This window comes from Anolis carolinensis, unplaced genomic scaffold (genome assembly GCF_035594765.1).
Source record: "Anolis carolinensis isolate JA03-04 unplaced genomic scaffold, rAnoCar3.1.pri scaffold_11, whole genome shotgun sequence".
NCBI lineage: Eukaryota > Metazoa > Chordata > Lepidosauria > Squamata > Dactyloidae > Anolis > Anolis carolinensis.
In genome coordinates, this window is record NW_026943822.1 from 6,725,391 (window position 1) to 6,752,742 (window position 27,352).

Here is a 27,352-nt window from a genome sequence, read left to right on the forward strand (position 1 = left end):
TATCTATCTTTATTTCTGAAATTTTCCACCCTTGGCTTATACAATGTTTGCCCAGTTTTTTTGTGGTAAAATTAGGTGCCTCGGCTTATATTTGGATCGGCTTATACTCGAGCATATATGGTAATTCCCATGTCGTTAGGTCTACTCACTGCATAAAGATAACTTGTTTTGAAATTGTGAGTTTTAGCATATTTCCATGGAAGGGAAGGTTGAAGACCACTTCATTCTCACAAAAATGGCTTCCAGCTCCCATGACAGCTGTCCAGTTGAAGTATGTAAATATACTGTAGGTTCTTTTGAAGCATTTCTGATACTGTTGTAATATTTCAGGACAATTCTTATGCTTGCCTTGATGTGAAGTCAGCCCCAGCACCACAGAAAGCGGCAGGACAAGGTGGGCCTACTTCCCTTCCCTTTCCTTCCCAACCCAACCCCACAGGAGAACTCCAGACAGCAAACCATCTAGTGCCAGTTAACCTCTCAAACAGAGGATCCCTCCATGTGACACCCCAATGCAGACACCCTCACTGATTGACTTTGCAGCTTCATGGTTACTCAGTGCTATTTAATCCCGCCCTGGACATTCCACAGATATATATACACTCCAGTTGCTTAGTTATCAACAGAATCTCTGAAGATGCCAGCCACAGATGCAGGTGAAACATCAGGAGAGTATGCTACTGGAACATGACCAAACAGCCCGAAAAACTCACAGCAACCCAATGTAATCCTGTGCTATAAAAGTTTGGTCCCTCTCAACTATGTCCACTCTTCTGTAATATCCATGAATGGACTCTGAATATTCTGTCATTTTAATTAACAGTCCCATTACATTCTACAAAATGGGGTTGAACTTAACATAACTGTTGACTCCATGTATCCAGGGTTTATTTTTTGTTTATTTTTAAGGGAAAGTCTCATATTAATTTTCTAATACAGTAGAGTCTCACTTATCCAACATACACGGCCGGCAAAACGTTGGATAAGCGAATATGTTGGATAATAAGGAGGGATTAAGGAAAAGCCTATGAAACATCAAATTAGGTTATGATTTTACAAATTAAGCACCAAATCGTCATGTTATACAAGTTGACAGAAAAGGTAGTTCAATACATAGTAATGCTATGTAGCAATTACTATATTTACAAATTTAGCACCAAAATATCACAGTGTATTGAAAACATTGACTACAAAAATGTATTGGATAATCCAGAATGTTGGATAAGTGAGTCTTGGATAAGTGAGACTCTACTGTAGTTGGGTGTAAATTAAATGCAGTCACCTGTTTAATAGAATTGTTCTTAGAAACAATTGCTTTTTAAAGGAAAGATTTTATTTTCATCACTATGTATTTTTATTATTACTTTTATTTATACCCCACCTTTTTTGATCTAAAAATAGTCTCAAAGCGGCTTATAGTAAAAGCAATTTAAAACCTAAAAAGAGCAAACATTAAAACAGAGTTAAATAAACAGTTAAACCTGTTAAAACTGATTTTTAGTTGCAAAACAAAAGCAACCCTTTTCTTTGCCCTTCCTTCAGAAGTGACCAAGGTTCGAAGGACCCTCTTCAACGAAAACATCCTTTCCCCGGGCAAAAGATCTCTTGCAAAGATGTCTCGAAGTCGGTCTGTGTCAGCTTTGGAAGGCCTGAAACACAAACGTAGCCATTCAAAAGAGAGCCCTAGAGGTAAGAAGGGGAAACTTGATGACATATCTCATTTGCTTGAGTAAGTCCAGGTGGAGCATCCCTTATCCAAATGCTCCATATTTTGGAATTATTGCATGTAGATAATGAGATATTTTGGAGGTGAGACCTAAATGAGACCTAGCAAAGACAGTTCCATCTTGTCTCTTTGCACCCTCTCACCAGTGGCATGCTATGCCAGTTATATATGTATGCGTATATATGTATATATATGTATATATATGTATATGTACATACATACATGTATACATATATACATACAGTAGAGTCTCACTTATCCAACATAAACGGGCCGGCAGAACGTTGGATAAGCAAATATGTTGGATAATAAGGAGGGATTAAGGAAAAGCCTATTAAACATCAAATTAGGTTATGATTTTACAAATTAAGCACCAAAACATCATGTTATACAACAAATTTGACAGAAAAAGTAATTCAATACACGGTAACGTAATGTAGTAATTACTGTATTTACGAATTTAGCACCAAAATCTCACAATGTATTGAAAACATTGACTACAAAAACACCAACTGAGTTGGATAATACAGAATGTTGGATAAATTAAAGTTGGATAAGTGAGACTCTACTGTAGCTTTGTGTATTGTTTCCGTTGTTTTTCAGAGAATCAAACGCTGCTGACCAAAACGGTGCCAGAAACCCCGTTACACAAACAGATCTCCAGAAGGCAGCTCTACAAGCAGATCAAAGGCCGGTGAGGAAAGCATGCCTTTGTCAGAATGCTTACTGATACTATTATGTGTGTGTATGTCTCTTCAAGTCACCTGTTTACCTAAATCACAACTCCATGAATTTCATAGGGATACTCAAGAGATGGTTTTGCCAGGTGATTCCTCTGAAATATAGACTAATACCGGGTATTCATTCATCCATTAAACACTAAACGGGGCTGGCTGCTCAGTTTCCAAGGTTGAAGCGTATCTGGTGCCTTTGTGGTGTTAGGGCCCCCTTGCTTGATACTACTTTGGTCGGAAATGAACATACAAAGGTTTCTGTAATAAGATGCTGTTAAGTTAAAAGCAATCTTCTTCACAGGTGTTCTGATCCTGGGCCTGACGTCGGCATTGTAGAGGAATCCCCGGAAAAAAGCACAACCTGTACGTATTTGATGTGATACGATTCTAGTTTTGAAGTTTGAGGAAAAAGAAAAAGCATGGGTGTCCAAATCAAATTTTGACATACAATAACGAAGGGCAAGTAAGAGCTGGGCATGGGGCGGGGGGTTCAAAAATGAATGCTTCCTACTTGCATTGCCAAAAATTCGTAAGTCTTCCTCCAGATCCTGGATTTTCACTAAGCCATTTTCCCCTGTCCTGTGAGGCCCACTTTCTCTTGGAGGCAGTGGTTTTCAGCAATGCAATGTTGTAATAAGTACAGCAAGCACCATTTCAAGTCATGTGTTTTCTGCCCTTGCCTCAAATAATATCTCTCTCCTTTTGCTTTAGTTCAGGCCTGCAACCCTCTAGGTCTTTGAGCCTCTAACTTCCAGAATTCCCGACCATTGAGCAAGCTGGCTACGGCTTCTGGGAGTTGGAGGCCCAAATGGCCGGAGGGCCACAGGTTGAAGAGTTCTGCTTTCCTGCTTTTGTCAAGAGTGAGAAGCTGGCAGGTTATATAAGTCTGGAATATAAGTCCTCATTGCGGAGTCAGAGAAGCGTTCTGGAGGCGTACTTCTTCTTCAGTTGTGCTCCGTAGTTGAACATCTGGACCTATATTTGTGGTCTGATGTCTTCTCCCTGGCTGGATGAAATGGTAGACTGGAGCAGAAGAGAGACCTCGGGATGTTTCTTGCCCAGGGGCTGGTAGTTTCCCACTCTTGACAGAATATAATGAAGTGTGGAAAGATTATGTCAGCAGAAGTTTTGACTTGCTGTTTTTTTCCTTGCGTTAGGACTCTGTAGCCTCCTGTCCTTTGTATTAACACAGATTCATATTATAAGCCAACCTTGATCTTCATTATTATTATTATTATTATTATTATTATTATTATTATTATTATTATTGCTTTATTTATATTCTGCTCCTTCTCCCCAAAAGGACTCGGGCAACTTACAACAGAAGAACACAATATAGATAATAATAATAATAATAATAATAATAATAATAATAATAATAATAAACATACAACCAAATCAAACATTAAACTCACCCAATAATTAAAAGATACAAAACACAATTCTGACTTTCTCTTTTTTAAAAAAAAAATCATCTTTATTAGTTGTTTTCCACATGTAATAAAATATTATAGGATAGTAAGAAGATCACTGTAATACAACACCTAAGAAAGAAAGAAGAAAAAAGGAAGAAAAAAACCCAGAGGTTTCTTCCTTTTCCTTCTTCTTTCTTCTTTCCCTTTCTGACATTCTGGTTTTCTCAAAGTTACTTTAAGAAGAAGCCCACGGATTAAGCATCTGTTTCTGGACAGAACCCTCTCTGGCTCCTTCCACCCTTCGCAACGTAGTGAGAGGAATACTCCCCGAATGCAGTCTCTACATCTCGAATCCCCAGGTGATCAAGAAAATGTAATAGGTATGACCGTGTGTTTTCTTTTAGTTTCAAGGGTTGCAAGATGGCCTCTGAAGGCACTAAAGCTGTTTTAATCCAACAAAGGAATGGCTAATCCAGATATGTGTTCTGCTTGGAAGGTTTCTTTCTGTCAATATGTTTGGCTTGCCTTTTGATGGTTAGAACACAGTTTTTTTTTCCTTAATTGATTCAACTGTTCCTCAAACCTCCCTAGATTCAGTTTTGAAATAAAGCATGCATAACCAGCAAAGATGTTGTGGTGCTTACGAGCCATCCACACCAGTCTGAACAGATATATTCTTTTAATAGGCTCGGCATTGCCTTCTGCAAGAAAAGCTGTCCAGTCCCCCAAAAGCCTTCTCTTTGGAGCCGTCCTGGAGGAATTCAGTTTGGGGGGGATGCATTCCCAGACACCAGAAAGAGAACCGTCGGCCTTTGATGAGCCTGCTCTTTATCAGGTGAAGTTGCCATCTTTATATTACAGTTCATTTTCTATTCATCTCCCTACACTTTAATATCTCCTTTCTGGCATATAGCTTACAATGTGTGATACTTTGCTCCAGGCATGGACAAACTTTGGACTTCAACTCCCACAATTCCTAAGAGTCTACCAGCTGTTAGGAATTGTGGGAGTTGAAGTCCAAAACACCTGGAGAGCCGAATTTTTCCTGCTTTCTCGGTTAGTTTCCTGTCTGGGAATAGCTTAAATATCAGACCTGAATCCATCCCAGTTTCCTCTTCCAGGGATTCCGAACCTTTTGTCTTCTAAATATTTTGTAGTTCAGAATCACTGACCCATGGCTGTGATTTCTGGGAACCACTGGTTGAAAACCACTGTTATATTCCTATCTCCAAGTGACAATCCGTTTCAACTTACTTCCCACAGACACCAAGAAAAAGTCCTCTTCAGTCTCCCCAGAGGCTTGTGACTCCCCCAGGCCAAGGCTTGAGAAGATCCCCACGGCTGCAAGAGAAGCAACCACAGGCCGCTCAGAAAAGCCCTGTCCCAAAATGCGCAGCTGCCAAGGGGCTGAGGAACGTCTTCTCTCCTCCTAAACAGAAGGACAAGTCTTTGCCCGAATATGTTGAAAAGGAAGAAAATGACCCAGGCCAGCCAATGGAGAGGCTTTCTTCTTCAACTGAGCTGCCAAAATTGCAAATCTTAGGAAGACAAGCAACACAGGAGGAGGCGCTTGATGATGTCTTTGCTTCGCCTCCAGGCAGTTGCGATTCAGCAGCCCTTCTGCCTGCGGCAGTGCCTCCAGTCCCATTAAATTCCAGTGGAAAGTCATTTTCCAAGCTGAAATCTCTAAGGCGTTCCTTGCGAGCTACCCAGAAGATAGCCTCTCCTCAGAAACACTCTCTGGACCCAGAAGGAGTTTTGTATCTGGAGCCACACTTGCCACTAGAGTTGGACTCTCTGAAAGCAGCAGCCACAGTCTTTGGAGAAGCCCTCTCAGGACAGCCAGTGAGTCCAAAGAGTGCCAGGCTGACCGAGGCCTTTTCTGCACCTGATCGGTCTCCTGCACTCCCGCAAGTGACATCTCCGCCTTGTAACCATCGCGAAGCCACATGCACAGTCTCACCTCCCAGGAACCAAGAGTTGGCCAGGAAGTCTCATCTGCCTGGAGGGTTTTCTTTGAGATCCCAAAATGTCAGAGACTCCTCCCCACCGAAACGCCTTGAATCTGCTTCCAGCCGGCCTGAAGAGCACTTGCTCATGTGCGGAAAGAATGAGAAGGAACAGAACGGAGGGAGTAGTTCTGATGAAACCCATACATTCTGCAAACCTGGGCATAGAGAGAATGCATTCTTGGGACAGAGTCACAGACAAACTAATAGGATCATGATGCAAAGTCAGAGGAGAGTGTTTGAAAGATGCTCGTCTCCTGGGTTAAATAAAACCCAGAGGATTTTCAAAGACGTCATAGTGGTGTGTGAAGAGCTTGATATTTCCTCTGTATTAAACAAAGCCCTCCCAAGTAGCTCTCAAGGAGATCAAGGTCCAGGAGCTTCATGTGGCGGAGCAAAAAAGGCCATTACGGGGAAAGAGGAGCAAATTCCTCCCGTCCATAGCGAGCCTGCTCTGCCGACAGCCACAAAGGCTGGTTCTTGTGCCTATGCGCTGCGCTGCACCCCAGACAGAAGGCAACGGGAGGCTGAAGCGCGGCTTGGGAATCCGGAGAAGGTGGTGAGAGCCGGTGCCCCTCGGACTACTTATTATCCAGCACCTGCAGCCGCCAGCGCACCGACCTATGAGGTCGAGCTTGAGATGAAAGCTTCTGGCCTTCCAAAGCTACGAATCAAAAGAGTTTCCTCTGTGACCGCTCCGGAAGTGCCACCCCCTGAGGTGCCTGGGAAAGCCCAAACAGAGGACGAAAGCGATCTTGCCGCAAGGGATCTTTCTGGGACTTCCTCTGGGAAATCGGAGACGGCGTCCATCTCCCCGCCCTGCACCCACTCTACCCACAGCACCCCGGGAAAGTTTGGAGGCGGGCAGACCTACATATGTCAGTCATACACACCCACACACTGCTGCACCTCTGCTTATACTTGTTCCCCATCCCAAGGCAGTGGCCTTCCATGGACACCTTCTCCAAAGCATAAAGGAAAAGTAACTCCAGAAGCAATTAAGGACTGGCCGCGGAGGAAGAAGGCCTCTATGGGCAGCAGGAAGAGGGAACGGCTTGCAGAGGCGGAAGTGGCCACCCATAATGCCGCAGGAATGGGAACTTCTGAGCTCTTAAGTGGCAATAAAGTATTGCACCAGGGGGAATTTGAACTGGAAGGAGTTTCTAGTCTTCTAGACGAGTCCACTTGCAGCGACACAGAGCCCAGTGGGGACGAGAACATTTGCAGTGGAGCATCTCAACTGAAGTCCAGGAAAAGGACTTTTGAAAACGTGTCTCCAGAAAAGGAGAAGGGCCTGGGAGCAAAGAAGTCCTGCCCAAAGAGAGAGCACCCCGGGGCAGCTGCCTTCATGGCGGAGCAGAGCATTGAAGAAGGAGTCGAGTCCACAGACAGGGCAATCCTGGAAGAAGAGGCCTTCTCGGGTATATTTCACATTGATCTCTCATTTTATGATGCTTCTATTTATTTATCTCATTTAATTATTCATAGAACATCACTAATATAACATGGCGTGTGATAACTGCGTGATAGCAGAAGACAGGCATTTGTCCCAATTAGTTTGCAATCCATTACTTCCCATTTATCAGAGAGGAGCAACAGGTACTATGGTTGTTTTTTCAAAGGCTGGGAAGGGACCAAATATTTTGAGATCTATTGAACTCAATGGGCTCTACCTGTCAATAAACTGATGTTGACTGTTTTGAAATCCTTACTTTGTTTTTACTATTTAAAAGAGAAAGTATTAGATTTTTGTATGATACTTTTGTATGTTAAAGATAAAATCAACTGGGTTGATGTGAGTTTTCTGGGCTGTCTGGCCATGTTCCAGAAGCATTCTGTCCTGATGTTTGACTCACATCTATGACAGGCATCCTCAGAGATTGTGAGGTCTGTTGGAAACTAAGCAAGTGGGGTTTATATATATATATATATATATATATATATATATATATATATATATATATATATATCCCCCCCCCCCCCCTGTGGAATGATACCCAGGGTGGGAGAAACAACTCTTGTCTGCTTGAGGCAAGTGTGAATGTTGCCATTGGCCACCTTGATTAGCACTGAATAGCCTTGCAGCTTCAAAGCCTGGCTGCGTCCTGCCTAGGGGAATCCTTTGGTGGGAGGTGTTAGCTGGCCCTCCCACCCTGGGCATTCCACAGATATATAAACCCCTCCACCAACCTGGTGGCCCATTTTATTTTATTTTATTTTAACTGATTTTATTTTTAATTGATTTATCTGTTAACTGAGTTTTTTATGAATTACTGTATTGTTTTGGTTAAGCTAACTGCTTTGTTTAACTGCTGATTTTACTGTGTTTGTATTGCAATGTGTTTTAACTGATTTATTGTTTTGTATTTTGGGTTTCTGACCTGTGTAGCTGCCCCGAGTCCCTTCTGGGAGATGGTGGCGGGGTAGAAAAATAAAGTTGTTATTATTATTATTATTATAAACCCCACTTGCCTAGTTCCCAACAGACCTCACAACCTCTGAGGATGCCTGCCATAGATGTGGGCGAAACGTCAGGAGGGAATGATTTGGAACATGGCCAGACAGCCTGGAAAACTCACAGCAGCCCAATGATTCCGGCCATGGAAGCCTTTGACAACACAATAAAATAAAACATACGTTGAATTTTCATTGCCAGCATCCATAGAAATGGTTGGCTCACTGGAGATGGGAGAAGTGCATGTTCTCTCCCCGTATCCACTTTATTTGAAATACAAACTGATTTCACAACTTTGCCAGACATCCACATTGTCATTCCAAAGCTACCAGAGGTTTAAGAAACCCTTTTAACTACAAACATTCATTAAGCCATGCTACCTGTATTGTGTCTTAGTTTCTTGTTTGTTTTACTCTCCTGTTCACAGTGATGACTCCACCCAAGTCTTCAGGAAAGGGCACCGTCTCTGCCAGTGGTCTTCGGGCGCTGGCTCAGTCTCCGCTTCTCTATCAAGGCTGTGCCCCTTCTTCCCTCAGGAAGTGTGCCACTGGTAAAAATGATTGCTGTTTATTTATAGTCATTAAAAGGTGAAGGGAAAGGTTTCCCCCTGACATGAAGTCCAGTCATGTCCGACTTTGAGGGGTGGTGCTCATCTCCATTTCTAAGCCAAAGAGCCAGCGTTGCCCATAGACGCCTCCAAGGTCATATGGCCACAGGCATGAATGCATGGAGCGCCATTACCTTCCCACCAGAGCAGTACATATTGATCTACTCACATTTGCATGTTTTCAGACTGCTAGATTGTCAGAAGCTGGGGCTACTGGTGGGAGCTCACTCTGTTTGGTCAGCAAGTTCAGCAGCTCAGCTCTTTAACACGCTGCGCTATTAGGAGTCTTATCAGTCATTGATGTAGCTTCAACTAATGGTGGCCCAAAGAATAAGAACACCATAGGAACCCCGATCATCATCAGCTCATCCGAGCTCTTGCAAACTCTTGCTAGTAACATATGCTCATTGAATTTGATCCTTCATCTATATGTTATATTCTCTAAGCATCTAATTTCTTGCATTTCATAACTTTCCTCATCATTGGAGCCGGGGGCTCAGCAACCAGGGTCACTTTCTCCAACGCAGATGGGCTGCTACACCCTCCAGTTCCCCTGCTAAACTCCCACTCAAACCACCTGTTGTTGTTGTTTCTATCCCACTTTATCTCTTTTAAAAAGAGACCTAAAGTGGCTGTTTACAATTTGTTTGAAGGGGTGCTGTGGTTTTAGCTGTGAAGGTAGGTTAAGTCCAGTCGTGACCGACTCTGGGGGTTGGTGCTCATCTCCATTTCTAAGCCAAAGAGCCAGCGTTGTCCATAGACACCTCCAAGGTCATGTGGCCGGCATGACTGCATGGAGCGCTGTTACCTTCCCGCCGGAGCAGTACCTATTGATCTACTCTCATTTGCATGTTTTCGAACTGCTAGGTTGGCAGAAGCTGGGGCTAACAGCGGGCGCTCATTCCGCTCCCGGGATTTGAACCTGGGACCTTTCGGTCCGCAAGTTCAGCAGCTCAGCGCTTTAACACACTGCGCCACCACCAGGGGCTGTGAACAGGGTTTCAATTGTTTTAAGGGTTCAAACAGTTTATTTTCAATGCCATTAATGTTTAATTCTATTTTAATATTCATAATTTTTGTTTTTAAATTGTGTTGTATTGGTTTTACTGTAAGCAGCTTTGAGTCTCTTTTTTAGAAAGAAAAAGTGGGGCATTATTATTATTATCATTAATAATAATAACAAAAGCAGCCAACTTGCTTCCTTTCCCCATAGGTTGGTCACGTTCTCTTCTAAAACATCCAAGCAAGTTCCAGGCATTTGGTGGGACAGCTGTGGCTGAAATGGTTTGAAACCATTTTTATGGCATCAGCTTCTGCATTTTGCTAAGGCAACAAGCATATTTTCTAACAGGTTTCTGCCCGCCTCTCTGTTCTGTACTCTGACTGATATCTTCATGTACATTGTTTTCCTTGACAGGCGATGACGCTGATGTGTTTGGAGGTGCAAACGAAGACTCGTCTCCCTTCCGCCACGCAGGCACCAGGCAGCGTTCTGTCAGAACCTATTCACGGAAAAGATTGCTCACTTGAACTCGGGAGCAGAATGCCAGGATATTCTGAACAAGCTGGTCAAGCTGCCTTGGGCAACTTTCAGGTCAAACCCAAGTTGTTTTTGCCAGCCACCACTTATGCTTATGCATGTGCAGCTGTTTTGCAGCAAGGAAAAGCCCTGCCTGCCAGAACCAGGAGAGAGAGAAGTGGCTCTTGCAAGGCCAAAACATTGCTGTCAACACGATGCAGTTTGGGAACAAAGGTGGGGCCGCCACATGAGCGCATCAAACAAGTATGTAACTATGGGGAACCAATTACCAATTTTTAATGATTATTGTAAATAAATTAGTACGCTCTGGTAAGTTGCTTGTTTTTAATGGTACTGAGGAGATGATTGCATTTGTCCAGGCTACATCCCAAGGCAAACACTCCCTCCAGGTGTTTTGAATTTCAATTCCCACAATTTCTAACAGCAGGTAGGTAGTTGAAATCTAAAACGCCTGGAAGGGGAGGGTTCAAGTGTTTCCATGCCTGTTCTAGGGAGTCAGACCCTGCCAATTTCTCATCTTATTTGCAATGAAATTTGTGTTTCATTGCAACTGTGTTTTTGAAGTTCACCCAAGGGCTGCAAGCTCAAAATTCTATTGTCTATTGCTGTTCATTATCAAAATCTGCCAATGAGTACAGAAGAAAGAGGATAAACTGTATAGTGTGTCATACAAGGTGTAACGGGGTATAAAATACGCCCACCTGCAAAAGACTGTTCTTCTTTATTAGAAAATAACACTATAAAAAGCTGTCAAACACATTTATACTACAAGCACTCCCCGAATGAAGGTATATGTTCTGTGTGAAAATAGGCTCCTCCTGTACATGAAAGATCTCGCTTTCTTCTCTAAGTCAGAAGCAGCAGATACTGAGAAGAAAATCCAATGCAGCTCATAAGGTAAAGGTTTCCCCTGATGTTAAGTCCAGTCATGTCTGGGGGTTGGTGTTCATCTCCATTTCTAAGCCGAAGAGCAGGCGTTGTCCGTAGAACCTCCAAGGTCATGTGGTCAGCATGACTGCATGCAGCGCCGTTACCTTCCCGCCGGAGCGGTACCTATTGATCTACTCACCTTTGCATTTTTTCGAACTGCTAGGTTGACAGAAACTGGAGCTAACAGCGGCCGCTTACGCCAACCTGGGACCTTTCAGTCTGCAAGTTCAGCAGCTCAGCGCTTTAACACACTTCGCCTCCGGGGCTCCTAATGCAGCTCATACAAGGCTTATTAATTTCAGAATAACATTGGCAGCGTAACCTAAGCAACCACCAGTGGTTACAGGTCGGGACCTTATCTATTTGCACAATTTGTTAGTTTTTTCTCTCAAATTCTGAGCAGGAGCAGCTTCTTCTGTTTATAGTGGAATTTTTCTGACATCAATGATGTCGCGGTAAGACGCCCCTGCGAGGCCTGGCTTGTGAAGGTCCTTGCGGGATTTCAGAATGGGAACTAGGCTTTGTGGCAGGGATGCTTCCTTCACCTGGCTGGCTCTGGACAGGTACTCTTCCTCCTCCTGCTGGATCTCACCTGGCACTAAGGAGATGGCATTAGGGAGCGAAGAGCGCCTCCAGGTCGGTGGGAGCGGTGCGTGGAGAAAGCTTCTGGGTTCCTCTCCAGGCCCGTGGCTCCCCTCCAGCTGCAAGGATGGCTCCAACATACCATTGGTGGCTACGTGATTGGCTGCCAGAAGTGAATCATGCCTGTCCCCAGCTGCATGCCCGACTCTCTCCATACCTGGATGAGAAGAGAGGAGGTACCTTAGCATGGCGCAAGGTTTTTGAGCACAAACAAATACAGAAGGGCAGAGTTTCAACCATGAAAGACAATCACAAAAACACAGATGAAGCTATTAAGGAATATAAAAAGCTATTTATAAGAATAACTTACACCAAGTGGAGAAACAGGCATCTAAACCAGGCATGGGCCAACTTGGGCTCTCCAGATGTTTTGAACTTAACCTCCCAAAATTTCTAACAGCCGGCTATTAGGAATTGTGGATGTCCAAAACACCTGGAGGGGCCAAAGGTGGCCCATGCCTGATCTAAACTAAACAAATACTGTAATGAAGAACATAAATAAAAATAAATGAAATGTATTGTTTGTTCCCTCTTTAGGTATGAATTACTGGTGATAGACATTATTATCTTCATTAGCTTGGGGACCTGGTGGTGCCTGGGTTATTAGAAGAAGGCATTGTTTGTTTTGGGATGTTAGGCGATATCACTGAAGTTTGGTCCAGATCTGTTGTTGGCTGGGTTCAGTGCTCTCTGGATAAGGGTGAACTACAACTCCCAGATTCCCAGGGCAATCGCCCCCAAACCCTGACAGTATTCGTAGTTGGCCATGTTGGATCTGTGTGCCAAGTTTAGTCCAGAATCGTCATCTGCTGGGTTCAGGGCTCTCTGGATAAGAGTGAATTACAACTCCCAGATCCAAGGTCCATCCCCCTAAACCCCTGTAGTATGTTCAGTTGGTCATGGGGCTTCTCTGTGCCAAGTTTGCTCTTACCATCACACCTGTCTTGTCCCTCCAACTGGGTTATGCTCAGCCTCTGGGCCAGCTCTTGGGCCATCCACTTGTAATGGGCCAATTCGTTTTCCAGCGTCTTTATCCTTCCCTGATACTGAAGCCTACTGTTCGCCTGTCCTTCTTCCATGTGCTCTGTGAAAAGAGATAAAAAGTATGTGTTCAAGCTTGGGAAAGTGACCATGTGAAGCTTTCACGGAGGTCCATCAGTAGACACAAAGGTGCTTTGTTACCTCGGCTCTGTTGGAGCAGAAGCTGGATGTTCTGCTCGTGCTCCTTCTGCTGGAGGGTGAGCTGGCGGTCCATCTCTAGGCGCTGGCGCTCCAGGGCTACTTCCAGCCAAAACACCATTTGCAGCTGTTCCTCCAGCTGCATTTCTAGTTCTGAAAAGGCGATGTGTTGCCTGTGCTGATCCTCCCGAAGAGTCACCACCTGGCCCAAGACAAGGAGATGGAATTTAGCGTGATCTCCCTGCTAACACGCTGTCACATGTGTGGGCAAACTTGGGCCCTCCAGCTGTTGAGAATTTTGGGAGTTGAAGTCCAAAACACCTGAAGAGGCCAAGTTTGCCCCTGCCTGCACTATCACCTTGTAACACAACTGAAGCCGTTGGAGCAGCAGCTACAGCAAGTATAGGAAAAGCACAGCGCCTCCCAAGATTGATTTTCTTGGTGCCCGCAAGGGATGTGAGGGGTATTTTTAGTGTGGTTTTGACTCTGGGCCCTTCAATTTAGGTCCAAGGGAAGATGTTTCCAGGTGGGCTAATAGGAACCTTTAATCTTCCACAGTTGATTGCCCTTGAATCAATGTGAATCAATGCCACCCAGCTATCACGCAGAGTCGGGATATTATTTTTATCAGAAATGCATTTCCTAAATATACAGCAACAGGAAAGGACACCTGGTGAGGCCACGGGAGAGTTTGCCCCCTTTTCTAGTCTATTTGCTCTAGCCAGCAGACCTTTAACCATTCATTGTTTATTGCAGAAAGTCTTCTCACTAGGGTTTGTTTGCCTATGTTTTTTTCCCTAAAATCTGTTATAGTCCACACTGACACCTATAAAAGCCAGGGTGATGGGAGTTACAGTTTAGCAGTGTCTGGAAAGCCACACATTCCTCATCTTTGGTTTTGAAGCTTGAGAAGAAGAGTCCAACTTATTAAACTCATACGAGGAAGAGTGTGAAGAAGAAACCAAGATGCACCAACAAGGAATGTTCATCAAGTCTCCCCTTCTCTACGAAGTGACTCCTGAACTTAGGTTCTGCTCCCGTCGTTCATCTCAGCCACTCTAGTCTATATAATAATCATTGTATTTTTAAAATTATAAATACAGAGACAAAAAGGAGGTATACAGGATAAAAATGAATACAAGTCACAAGTGCACATTAATATAAACTGATAATATACTGTATATACTCAAGTATAAGCCTAGTTTTTCAGCCCTCTTTTCAAGGCTGAAAAAGCCCCCCTCGGCTTATACTTGGGTGAGGGTCCTGGTTGGCTTATATTTGGGTCAGCTTATACTCAAGAATATATAGTACATTTATTATTTTTCTCTTATTACATTTATTATTGTTCTCTATTATTGTTGCTACTATTTTGATTTACATTTATTATCAAACCGAGGAGGGAGCAACAGCCATGCTATAATTAAAAGACGGTAATCCCAATTTTCTGCTACCGGTTGTATGAAGTCCCGGCTTGTATTCGCTTGTGGACTACTGGGCAGCACACCTTTTAATTGAGTGATATTGTTGCTCACCTTATCAAAATACTTGCAAAGCAATGCCCGGGTCTCGGAGGAGGAGAGGTAGCTGAGTTTTGCCATGAGGTTCATCTCGCATTGAGAAAGAAGGCTGGCCGAGGAGCGCAAAACCCGCTGCCTGCAAGTGATGGACTCGTTTTTGTACTCTATGGCCGCATCTAGAGCCTCAATGGCTTCATCTAACTGGAAAAGGATCCGCTCTTCCTGAATGAAGATGAAGATGGAACACTGTTTGATTATCAAAGGCTATCATTAATATTTCTGCCGGGTGAAGGGATGTTCATCCATTACTCTTTTTCTTAACCTTATAGTTGAGTATGATTTTCATTTGGAAAATGGACGTCAATCATGAATAACCACCCAGTGCTTAGCAAATGGAGGGTGCAACTCAGTTCAACATGAATCCAATTGGGAAATGCTACAAAATAGCTAAAACAAAGCTCCCAAAGTCACACTCCAATACTGCCACCAGTCAAGTTTTTCCTTTCACTTTTTGAAAGTCAATATTTTAATACCACAGATCACATTTTTCCCTGTAGTTTTCCCAACAAACTATCAAACACACAAAAAGGGCACTGGAGTGCAAACTTGTAGCACATCAGATATACAGTGTTCCCTCACTACTTTTTGCAAATTTGCTATTTCACGGTTTTGCAATAAACTTTAAAAGACTATTTATTATAAATCATAAAAAAATTACAATTTACAGCCTAAGGAAGGAAGGAAGGAGAAGCCAAAGGGAGAGAAAAGGAGCCCAAGCGGCAACGGGAGAAGGAGGTGATTTATCAACACACAATTGGTTGATAAAGACTTAAAATAGTGTAGTAAAGGTAAAAGTTTCCCCTGATGTTAAGTCCAGTCGTGACCGACCCTGGGGATTGGTGCTCATCTCCATTTCTAAGCTGAAGAGCTGGCGTTGTCCATAGACACCTCCAAGGTAATGTGGCTGGCATGACTGCATGGAGCGCCGTTACCTTCCCGCCGGAGCGGTACCTATTTATCTACTCACATTGGCATGTTTTCGAACTGCTAGGTTGGCAGGAGCTGGAGCAACAGCAGGAGCTCATTCCGCTCCCAGGATTTGAACCTGGGACCTTTTGGTCCGCAAGTTCAGCAGCTCAGCGCTTTAACACACTGCGCCACCAGAGGCCCCTAAAATAGTGTATAAATATTAAAATAAATATAGTGCCCCTACTTTTCACTTATTGTGGGTGGTCCTAGAACCTAACCTCCGCAATAAGTGAGGGAACACTGTATGTACCCATAAGAAGACAGACTGTCCACTAACCTCTGGAGAAAGCAAGGTGCCCTGGCGCAGCTTGTTGTCTATCTCCAGCCTTTGTTTGAGCAACTGATCCTTCTCTTGCCTCAGGTTGTTGATTTCCTGCCGGATCTGCTGCTGGTCGTGGGCACTGCTGCGGCAAAGCTGCCCGTTTTTTTGGCAGAGTTCTTTCTCCAGGTACTCCAACCGGCTGGACACCCGCATTATGTCATCATTTAGGGCCTAAAGCAAAGAAACATTCCAGGGCTTTAAAAGAGGAACCCCACACAGAGTTCTGAGTCAGATGCCGTGCTAAACGCGAGGAGGGGGCTGAATGCCGGTCCCAGGCCTCCCTCGCTCTGCCACCATTTCCATCAAGAGAGACAACTCTTGTTGTAAACAGCAAATACACAGTCTTGGAAGCCGCCAGAAAGCATCTTTTTAGACACACACAGCGTGATTTTTCTGTCAGAAAGAGTGCCAAAACTTATGGCCCATCATAGGTTGTGGTGGGGGAAGTGGTCACAACTGGTTCCCAGATCGACCAAAGTTGCCCAGTACTGCCTTGGAAGCAAAAGACATCACCACTTGCATCGAGAGAAAACCCTGAAGTGAATGCCTGTTGTCTTGTTTACATCTCTCTGATTCATTGGTCTGTTTGTTCAAGGTTTTAGTTTTCTGAATTCATGTAGAGTTCATATACCGTTTCCCCTAAAATAAGACATCCCCAGAAAATAAGACCTAGTAGAGGTTTTGCTGAATTGCTAAATATAAGGCCTCCCCCGAAAGTAAGACCTAGCCAAGTTTTTGTTTGGAAGCATGCCCGCCGAACACAACACCAGAGCATGCAGGATCGGTAAATGTACGTACCAGAGTGTTGTACATGGAAATAATGGTAGTAACAAGAAATTCGTGATAGGATTCAGTTAGTCTGGTTATACTGGTTTATGATGACAACTACTGTACAGTATATAATAAATGTTCTTTTTTTTTGTTCAGTAATAAATGTGAATTCTTCTTCATGGAAAAACAAGACATCCCCTGAAAATAAGACCTAGAGCATCTTTGGGAGCAAAAATTAATATAAGACACTGTCTTATTTTTGGGAAAACATGGTAGACCCTTCTTCCCCCAGATTTTAGTATTTTAGGATCCTTTGTCCTCAAAGGAAGATGCCAAACTCTGCGTAAGAATTCCTGGTTTGTTTTGTTGGTAGGAACAACCAAGTAACATTTCCTTGCATGTCTGTTTGCTTACAATAAGCCAGTGGTTCTCAACTTCTGTGTCCCTCCCCATGTGTTTTGGCCCACAACTCCCAGAAATCCCAGCCAGTTTACCAGCTGTTAGCATTTCTGGGCGCTGAAGGCCAAAACATCTGGGGACTCACAGGTTGAGAACCACTGCAATAAGCCATCATATTAAAATATTCTCTTTCATCAGATGAATGAATATATATTTTTCTTCTTCCTGACTTGCAAGGGTGTCGTTCTCTTTTCAAAACATTCCCTTGATTAAGAGCGAGGGAGGCTTTGCAAAAGTAAACACACTGATAAGGGAGGAGAAGAGAGAAATAGATCACATATTGCAAATAATAGCCTGCAGGCTCTGTTGCTGGCCTTGACCTTGACCCGATTATAAACCGGGGGAGGCTTTTTCAGCTCATAAATAAGGGCTGAAAAACTCGGCTTATCTTCGAGTATATACAGTAATATAATTGGGGGAATGACTATATGAACACCTCTATCTTCAATATTTCATTCATACTTCCTATTGCTTATTTCCCTAGTTTTTAAAAAAAACTTTGTAATATCCACACACATAAACACACACACTTCTCTGGGGCTTCAATGTTTTCAATATATCGTGGTATTTTGGTGCTAAATTCATAAATACTGTAATGACAACATAACATTACTGCGTTTTGAACTACTTTTCTGTCAAATTTGTTGTATAACATGATATTTTAGTGCTTAATTTGTAAAATCATAACCTAATTTGATGTTTAATAGGCTTTTCCTTAATCCCTCCTTATTATCCAAGATATTCATTTATCCAAGCTTCTGCCAGCCCGTTTAGCTTGGATAAGTGAAACTCAACTGTATCTATTTTTATTTTGAATTTTACCCATAGCTGCTGCATTTCCCATCCTCGGGTTATACTCGAGTCAATAAGTTATCCCAGTTTTTGTGGGAAAATTAGGTGCCTCGGCTTATATTCGGGTCGGCTTATACTCGAGTATATACGGTACATCCCACCATGTCTATGATACTGATACTTTTTACATCAAGGATGGGAGAAAAGTGACCCTCCAAACACCATTCACGAAGCTGCCTAGATATGATGGGAGCTGCAGCCCAAGAAAATCTGTATCTCAACTTGTTACTATAATGTACATTCCGCCCACTTGTAACCAACTGAAGTGAGAATGACATTATTAATATTTTAGGAAACAACCTTCAAAAGCCCACCTGGCTAGAGCGCAGCCTCTTGTTTTCGAGGCCATTCTTCTCCTGAAGCAGAGCTTCCTTCTTTGCCACGATGGCTTCCCGCTTGGTGAGTTCGTCTTCCAGATCGTCCAAGGCCTGGCGCTGCTCAAGGACTTTATCCATCTCAAGGTCCAGCCACTTCTTTTGCTCTTCAATTTTCTGGGGAAAAGGCAAATGAGAGAGTCTGAATCAGGGGAGTCCTGTCCCCTGTGTCAGCTGCTCAAACAACACCCCCAGCACAGTTACTCCTGGGAATCAGAAGGGCATCTAACAACACTGGATGTATTGTGTTGTCAAAGGCTTTCATGGCCGGGATTACAGGGTTGTTGTATGTTTTCCGGGCTGTCTGGCCATGTTCCAGAAGTATTCTCTCCTGACGTTTCGCCCACATCTATGGCAGGCATCCTCAGAGATTGTGAGGTATGGAGAAAACTAAGCAAAGAGGTTAATATATATCTGTGAAAAGTCCAGAGTGAGGGAGGCCAGTGTGAATGTTGTTAATCGCCTTAATTAGCATTGAAAAGCATTTCGGTGTTCTCAAATAATATACTGTGTCCAGGCTTGACCACTCCAACAACTATCATGTCAGACTACATAGAGAAGCCATTGAAATCCACAAGCATGTGGACAACTTCAACAGAAAGGAGGAAACCATGAAAATGAACAAAATCTGGCTACCAGTATTAAAAAACTCAAAAATCAGAACAGTAAATAAAAAGCAACACTCTGAAAACAGAGGAGTTCCAGACATGAATCAACCAAGGGCAGTTAACGACTCTAAACAAAGGATGCCCTGGAGGCAGGATGAAGACAGCAAATAAGCTTTTCAAGGCTAATTAAGGTGATTAAGGTGAGCGGCTGCTGTTAGCTCCAGCTCCTGCCAACCTAGCAGTTCGAAAACATGTCAATGTGAGTAGATCAATAGGTACCGCTCCGGCGGGAAGGTAACGGCGCTCCATGCAGTCATGCCAGCCACATGACTTTGGAGGTGTCTATGGACAACGCCGGCCAGGACCCTCAATGTACATGAGTTTGCGGTTCACCTGCTGCTGCTCCAGGCTGATCATGGAGTCGTTGCTCCCGCTCCGGCGCTTTCTCTGGAACGCTGCAATTTCCTCAGTCTTGATGCGAAGGATCTTCTGATGCTGCTCGTGCTTCAGTTCCAGCTCCTAAAAGGGAGGGAGAGGAAGTTCTGTTTACGTAAAGGTCTGTTGCTGTGCGCTTCATGAAAACCCATCCCTGGATGGTTCATAATAGGAATTAGGTTTTATTTACATTTAGGTCAAAAGCATTGCATAAATAAATAAGTATAAAACTAATAAAAAGGGATCACAAGCAGCTAAATAATTTTAGACCAAAAACGGGCAACAGTGACTGCATTATCTGTAACTTTACGCAGTTCTTCCTCTGTGCATCAGGCAGGGCATGGTGGGCAACCATACAGATGCCGAGTTGTTTGTTCTGCTCCACAGTCGCACAAAGTGGAGGATTCTTCTAGGTCGTGCCATCTTGCCAGGTTGTCTTTGATCTACCAACTCTGCTTCTGAATCTGTTCAGAGACTTCCACGTCTTCCATTCTTGGTTTGCCCCTGGAGGAAGGAAGACCCTCGTGGGGGGCCATCCAGTTGAAATTGCCTGATTTTGCTGCCCACAGGGATATTCTTGCTGTTGGTGGGAGAATATTAAGAGGAGTGGTGGTTCTCATAAAACTTTTCCTTGATTTAAGTCTACTGGGAGGAGGCTGATAGCCACGCAGTGGGTGGGTTACATAGTGTTCAACCTCATTTCTCTCACACTTGGCAGCAACGTCCCGACACACATTGGGGGGGGGGGGGGGAATGCCACAGGTGTAGGTTTAAGACAACCTGTGATTATTCTACATGGATTAGGTAACTCCAACAAAACCAATTAGGAAGAAAATAACAAAGCACCCTGTGGGGAAAAGCCCCTTGATAGCATTGCCAATATTTGGAAACAACTTGAAGGCACACAACAATAACAAAGTATAGTAGAGTCTCACTTATCCAACACTCGCTTATCCAACGTTCTGGATTATCCAACGCATTCTTGTAGTCAATGTTTTCAATACATCGTGATATTTTGGTGCTAAATTCGTAAATACAATAATTACTACATAGCATTACCATGTATTGAACTACTTTTTCTGTCAAACTTGTTGTATAACATGATGTTTTGGTGCTTAATTTGTAAAATCATAACCTAATTTGATGTTTCATAGGCTTTTCCTTAATCCCTCCTTATTATCCAACAAATTCGCTTATCCAATGTTCTGCCGGCCCGTTTATGTTGGATAAGTGAGACTCTACTGTACCTTCCTAATCAGATATGTGAAGCCCTGGAGATGTGTGTTTTTATGTGTGTGGATATTACAAAGTTTAAAAAAAAACTAGGGAAATAAGCAATAGGAAGTATAAATGAAATATTGAAGATAGGTAAAGGTTTCCCCTGACGTTAAGTCCAGTCGTGACCGACTCTAGGGGTTGGTGCTCATCTCCATTTCTAAGCCGAAGAGCCAGTATTGTCCATAGACACCTCCAAAGTTATGAGGCCGGCATGACTGCATGGAGCGCCGTTACCTTCCGCCGGAGCGGTACCTATTGATCTACTCACATTTGCATGTTTTCGAACTGCTAGGTTGGCAGGAGCTGGGGCTAACAGTGGGCGCTCATTCCGCTCCCGGGATTTGAACCTGGGACCTTTTGGTCTGCAAGCAGGGCCGTAGCCAGAAAAAAATTTCGGGGGTGGTTTTGAAAATTTCGGGGGGGGGGGGGGGTTAACCCCTTGCACACACCCCTCCCCGCTACAAACCTGTCAATATCTGCTTGAGATAGTGCCTGGAGGGACTCTTAATGTTTTGTGTCTCATAGACTTAGCATGGGGATTTGGTTAACCAGTTAAAATTCATGAGTAAACCAGGTTTTGTTTTATAACCTGAAAAATTTCGGGGGGGGAGGGGGAGGTTGAACCCCTAAAACCGCCCCTTCACTACAGGCCTGTCTGCAAGTTCAGCAGCTCAGCGCTTTAACACTGTGCAACCAGTCATTCCCCCAGTTATATTACTTTAAGCCACATTAGATTGAGATCTTTAGGTAAGACCACGTGGAGGATCTCACACCACTGCCCTAAAACTAAAAGGTTCTCGCAGTTCAGGATTTCATGGCTCTGTTGTGGTGTCTGTGCAGAGAAGTGCTGAGAACACAGAAGGATCAAGAGGAAGATAAGGAATAAGGGATGAGATGTGGGAGGAGGAGGAGGAGGAGGAGGAGGAGGAGGAGGAGGAGGAGGAGGAGGAGGAGGAGGAGGAGGAGATGGCAACCCCTGGGGACAGAAGAACCGGCAACAAGGAGAGGGAAATATTGTGGAAACTATGAGGCCGACAGCACTGCTTGTGAAGCCCGCCTGCCCCTACCTTGACCCGGTGCTGCCCTTTGTGCATCTCCGTCTCCAGGCGCCGCTTCTGCTCCACTTCCTCCCGGAGCCTCCTCTGGAGCTGCCCTTGCTGCTGGCGCATCTGCTGCACGTTCCTCTCCAGCTCCTGCAGCCGCTTCTCGTTTTGGGCAGAGAGAGAGGCCAACTTCTCCGTCGCTTGCTTCTTCTCCTGTAGGATCTATCCCGAGACAAGCGAGAAGGGCTTTTGGCGAGAGAGGGGGCTCTGCCCTGAAGCCTAGACTCCTATACAAAATCCCAGAATACTTGTATCTACACAAACACAAGATGGTCTATGAACAAAGAAAATATGTCCAAATAGCATATAGTATTATTAAAGTTCCCCATACAAAGCTCAATTTGGCAGTACCAGACAAAATGAAAAGGAGCAACAGCTCTAACACAAAAGTCTGATATTGGTTCCAATGTATAGAGGCTTCAGGGATACAAAGTCAATGAAAATATCTTCCAAACAAAGTAAACAGACGGTTGGTCATGTTGCTGTATACTGGAATGAAGAAAATAAAGATGGAGCACCGCTCTCAAAAAAGTCTTCACAAGTAAAGTCCAAATAAAGTCCCAAGTCTACAGGGGTTCCCAGGTATTTTTGTACCCTGTTTCGGGGAGAAAATCCCCTTCTTCAGGAGTTGGTTTACTCAGCAACAATGAACTGTTATCTAAAACAAAACATAGAGTAACAAGTATTTTACCAGCAGTATTAACAGAAGTAAAGGTAACCCATATAACTGTTATATACTTATAGTGCCTAATTGATTGCAAGGAGTGACTCTGCTTGTGGTGACTTAATGAATCACTTAATTTTAGCTGATTCCTTGAAGTTACCAAGTATTCTTTAAAAACCTTTGAATGAACCTCCAGAGTCACTCGCAGTTGAAATCACTTGTGCTCCATCTTTATTTTCTTCATTCCAGTATACAGCAACATGACCAACCGTCTGTTTACTTTGTTTGGAAGATATTTTCATTGACTTTGTATCCCTGAAGCCTATATACATTGGAACCAATATCAGACTTGGGTAACTTTTGTGTTAGAGCTGTTGCTCCTTTTCATTTTGTCTGGTACTGCCAAATTGAGCTTCGTCCGGGGAACTTTAATAATACTATATGCTATTTGGACATATTTTTTTTGTGCATAGACCATCTTGTGTTTCTGAAGCCTAGACTCCCCACCCACCCTTCCAGAACCAGGATTTTGCCTGACAAGCGATCCAAGTCATTTCCTGGGCTCACCTTCACTTTACTCTGAGCGGCTGCCACTTTGCTACGATACTCTTGGAGCTTCTGCTTCTCGGCGGGGTCCCGGGTCTCCCTCCCTTCCAGCTCCTGAAGCTGCCTCTGCCCGTCGCTGAGCTCCACTCGCACCTGTTCGGCCTCCTGCTCCAAATCGCGGATCTTCTGGCAATACTGCTTGTTCATGGTCTGAGCATGCTTGCCTGCAAAACAGGGACACCGGCATCCGTCAGGAAGGCTTCCTGGAACACGAAGCAGCTAAATAACTCAGTGATGCAGTTCCAGAAGTGGCTTGGAGATCCTTAAGCCAGAGAGGCTGCTCCGTACCTGTCTTGATGAGTTCCACAATCAGGTCCTCCTTCATGCGGATGTTGATAGCCAGCTCACGGATCTTCTGATGAGCCTGAAGCAACCGCCACTCCGAATCCTTTCCCGGAAAACCTCCTCCCAGGCTGCCTTGCTCTCCTCTTCTGCAGTCTTATGTGATACAGAAAAGATATTGTGCACGCAAGCTTTTAATGAATGAGAACATGGAGTTTACATGACCTGTACCAAGACTTATTGAGGATTCGGGATGAATAGATTTTATTTATTTATTTACAGTATTTATATTCCGCCCTTCTCACCCCGAAGGGGACTCAGGGCGGATTACAATGAACACATATATGGCAAACATTCAATGCCAACAGACAAACAACATACAATAGAGTCTCGCTTATCCAACGTAAACGGGCCGGCAGAACGTTGGATAAGGGAATATGTTGGATAATAAGGAGAGATTAAGGAAAAGCCTATTAAACATTAAATTAGGTTATGATTTTACAAATTAAGCACCAAAACATCATGTTATAGAACAAATTTGACAGAAAAAGTAGTTCAATAGGCAGTAATGCTATGTAGTAATTACTGTATTTACTAATTTAGCACCAAAATATTACGATATATTGAAAACATTGACTACAAAAATGCGTTGGATAATCCAGAACGTTGGATAAGCGAGTGTTGGATAAGTGAAACTCTACTGTATATAGACAGACACAGAGGCATTTAACATTTTTTTCCCAGCTTCACGATTCCGGCCACAGGGGGAGCTGTTGCTTCACTGTCCACTAGTGGCTGTACTTCCTCATTCCTTTCCTCGTGTTTTGCTTGCAGTTTTTATGATGTTGTAAATTAGTTAAATTAACCTCCTGCATAAAGCGTACCTAAATTTCCCTACTTGACAGATACAACTGTCTTTCGGGGCTGAATAGGTCAACAGCAAGCCGGGCTTCGAACTCATTACCTCTCGGTCAGCAGTGATTTATTGCAGCTGGTTACTAGCCAGCTGCGCCACAGCCCAGCCCTAATTCTAATCTTGGACATGCTTAAAATTTTATATAATGTGATTTTATTTTGTAATGGTATCTGTTTTATATGAATTGTTGTTTTGTAGATTGTTTTATATGAATTGTTGTTTTTACATTGTTTTTAGGCATTGAATTTTTGTCTAAATTTAATGTAAGCTGCTTTGAGTCCCCTCGGGGAGAAAGGCGGGGTAAAAGTGATGTAAATAAATAAACAAATATTTAAGGCTGGGAAGGAATAGAAGGGACTGAGGCAACCAAGTACGTAATCCAGAGTGGGTTCAACCACCAAGACTCCTCCCATCTTAAAATATAGCTGTTCCTCTTCCAAACCTATGATTCTGCCTTCTTCCACCTGTATTGTACTGTTGGCTTTGACTTTTAAAGGCCTAAACAGTTCAAGTCCTACTGACCTATCTGGCCGCATAGTTAGAAGCAAAGTTAGAAGCAAACATACGAGGGCTATCCACAAAGTAGATTACGTTTTGGATTTTAAAAAGGACCAAGTATAGGAGAAATCATTTACCATATGCAGCTGAAAGCCACATCCCAATACTACATCTCACATAATAATAACAATAACAATAATAATAATAATAATAATAATAATAATAATAATAATAATAATAATCCCCATTGAAATCTAGGCACGTTTCAAATAGATAAATGAGTTTGGAAAGTTCTGCCCCAGTAAATTCCGTGTTTTGGCGACGCTGCAGGAAGGGAGAAGGGGAAAGGGCTGAGGACACAAGCGGGAGAATTTCCTGGGCCAGAACTTTCCAAACTCGTTTATCTATCTGAGACGTGCCTAGATTTCAATGGGGATTACATGAGATGTAGTATTGGGATGTAGCCTTCAGCTGCATATGGTAAATGATTTCTCCTATACTTTGTCCTTTTTAAAATCCAAAATGTAATCTACTTTGTGGATAGCCCTCGTAGTTAGAAGCAAAGGGACATTGACCTACCTCTCGAGCGTCCTGGAGGCTCCTGCTGGATCAGGACTAGGTTACTTTTGATCCGTTTTCTGCTCATCTTGTTAGAAACACCCTCCTTGCTCCAGGTGTCAACACCACCTCTACAATGGATACCAAAAAAAAATCACTTAAAAAACCAAACATCAATTGGTTACCAAAACAAACAAACAAACAAAAAAAACAAGATGATATAACTCATTAAGGATTTGTGGGAATTAGCTCAAGATGAAGAAACATAAAACGTTCTTGGGACTCTTGCGCAGAAAACAAGGCAATGAAGGCGGTGGAGTCACAATTCAATCAGTGCAGTGCATTCTATTAAGCTCATCACTTAATGTAAGAGGAAGCAATGGGCAACAAATGCTGTTCTCTCTGTGTCAGAGGTGAGATTCCATTTCTTCACCTACACAACACTTGCCAGGTGTATGTTTTTATTCAGCCAATCATGTTCCTCTATACTGTAAAATATAATTTTATTTAATCCCGTGGTTGCTATGTGTGCAAAGCGAAATGTGTACAAAGGCAGTCTGGCAGAAAGCAAATGAGTTCTCTTGTTTCCAGACATTCCAGTTCCAGCTGCTACAAGGAAAATGGTAGCAGGCAGAATCATAGAGTTGGAAGAGACCACATGGGCCATCTAGCCCAACCCCCTTCTGCCAGGCAGAAAAAGCACAACCAAAGCAGCCCTGGCAGATGGTCATCCAGCTTCAATAAATACATAAATAAATAAATAAATAAATAATAACAATCTGCCAACTGCAAAAGGCCACCCTACTGGGATCTGCGCACATCATCCAAAAATACATCACACAGTCCTAGGCACTTGGGAAGTGTTCGACTTGTGATTTTGTGATACAAAATCCAGCATGTCTATCTTGTTTGCTGTGTCATAAAATAAAATAACAACAATAACAACAACAACAACTCCCAGCAGTAAAGAACTGGTGGGATCACAAACCTACAAAGGTAGTGGAAAATGAGCATGCAAAAATACTGTGGGACTTTTGAATCCAGACTGACAAAGTTTTGGAACACAACACACCAGACATCACGGTTGTGGAAAAGAAAAAAGTTTGGATTATTGATGTCGCCATCCCAAGTGACAGTCGCACTGACAAAAAATAACAGGAAAAACATAGCCGCTATCAGGACCTCAAGACTGAACGGCAAAGGCTCTGGCATTAACCAATGCAGGTGGTTCCAGTGATGATCGGCACACTGGGTGCCGAGCCAAAAGATCTCAGTCGGCATTTGGAAACAATAGGCATTGACAAAATCACATTCTGTCAACTGCAAAAGGCCACCTTACTGGGATCTGCATGTATCATCCGAAAATACATCACACAGTCCTAGACACTTGGGAAGTGTTCGACTTGTGATTTTGTGATACGAAAACCAGCATATACATCTCGTTTGCTGTGTCATACGCTGTTTTTGTGTCAATAATAATAATAATAGTAATAATAATATAGTTGGAAGAAACCACAAGGGCCATCTAGTCAAACCTCCTGCCATGTAGGAAAAGCACAACCAAAGCACCCCCAACAGGTAGCGAGTTCCACTGCTGAACAGTCTTCTAACAGTCAGGAAGTTCTTCCTAATGTTCAGATGGAATCTCCTTTCCTGTCGTTTGAACCTATGGCTCCTTGCATGCCTCCTCTCAACCTTCTCTTCTGCAGGCTAAACAGATCCAGCTCTTGAGGACGCTCCTCAGAGGGATTATTTATGGTCTCCAAACTTTTGATCATTTTAGTCACTCTCCTCTGGACACCTTCTTTTGAACTGTGGTGCCCAGAATTGGACACAGTTTTCC

The 27,352-nt window shown here is 43.3% G+C and overlaps 2 protein-coding genes across 4 annotated transcripts in view; one reads left to right on the plus strand and one right to left on the minus strand.

Annotated features, from left to right (window-relative positions):
• The window catches only part of ticrr (TOPBP1 interacting checkpoint and replication regulator), a 31,231-nt gene extending 20,432 nt beyond the window's left edge, over window positions 1–10,799 (plus strand). Inside the window, exons 15-23 of one of the 2 annotated variants that reach the window (XM_062962926.1) lie at window positions 331–394; window positions 1,543–1,689; window positions 2,330–2,420; window positions 2,762–2,823; window positions 4,106–4,255; window positions 4,562–4,710; window positions 5,139–7,305; window positions 8,767–8,889; window positions 10,364–10,799. In XM_062962926.1, the coding sequence (XP_062818996.1) occupies window positions 331–394; window positions 1,543–1,689; window positions 2,330–2,420; window positions 2,762–2,823; window positions 4,106–4,255; window positions 4,562–4,710; window positions 5,139–7,305; window positions 8,767–8,889; window positions 10,364–10,476 (3,066 nt within the window). In that variant the 3' untranslated portion in view covers window positions 10,477–10,799. The remainder of the gene's footprint in view (window positions 1–330; window positions 395–1,542; window positions 1,690–2,329; window positions 2,421–2,761; window positions 2,824–4,105; window positions 4,256–4,561; window positions 4,711–5,138; window positions 7,306–8,766; window positions 8,890–10,363) is intronic. The other variant, XM_062962927.1, reaches the window with a different exon arrangement.
• A 389-nt stretch (window positions 10,800–11,188) lies between these two features.
• Window positions 11,189–27,352, minus strand: part of kif7 (kinesin family member 7) — a 41,332-nt gene continuing 25,168 nt past the window's right edge. For both annotated transcript variants that reach the window (XM_062962929.1, XM_062962928.1), the window contains exons 9-19: window positions 25,531–25,640; window positions 23,544–23,693; window positions 23,217–23,419; window positions 21,950–22,147; window positions 19,563–19,688; window positions 18,502–18,678; window positions 16,061–16,276; window positions 14,770–14,976; window positions 13,241–13,439; window positions 12,990–13,142; window positions 11,189–12,215 (exon numbers count right to left, since the gene is read on the minus strand). In XM_062962929.1, coding sequence (XP_062818999.1) covers window positions 11,836–12,215; window positions 12,990–13,142; window positions 13,241–13,439; window positions 14,770–14,976; window positions 16,061–16,276; window positions 18,502–18,678; window positions 19,563–19,688; window positions 21,950–22,147; window positions 23,217–23,419; window positions 23,544–23,693; window positions 25,531–25,640 — 2,119 coding nt within the window. In that variant the 3' untranslated portion in view covers window positions 11,189–11,835. The remainder of the gene's footprint in view (window positions 12,216–12,989; window positions 13,143–13,240; window positions 13,440–14,769; window positions 14,977–16,060; window positions 16,277–18,501; window positions 18,679–19,562; window positions 19,689–21,949; window positions 22,148–23,216; window positions 23,420–23,543; window positions 23,694–25,530; window positions 25,641–27,352) is intronic.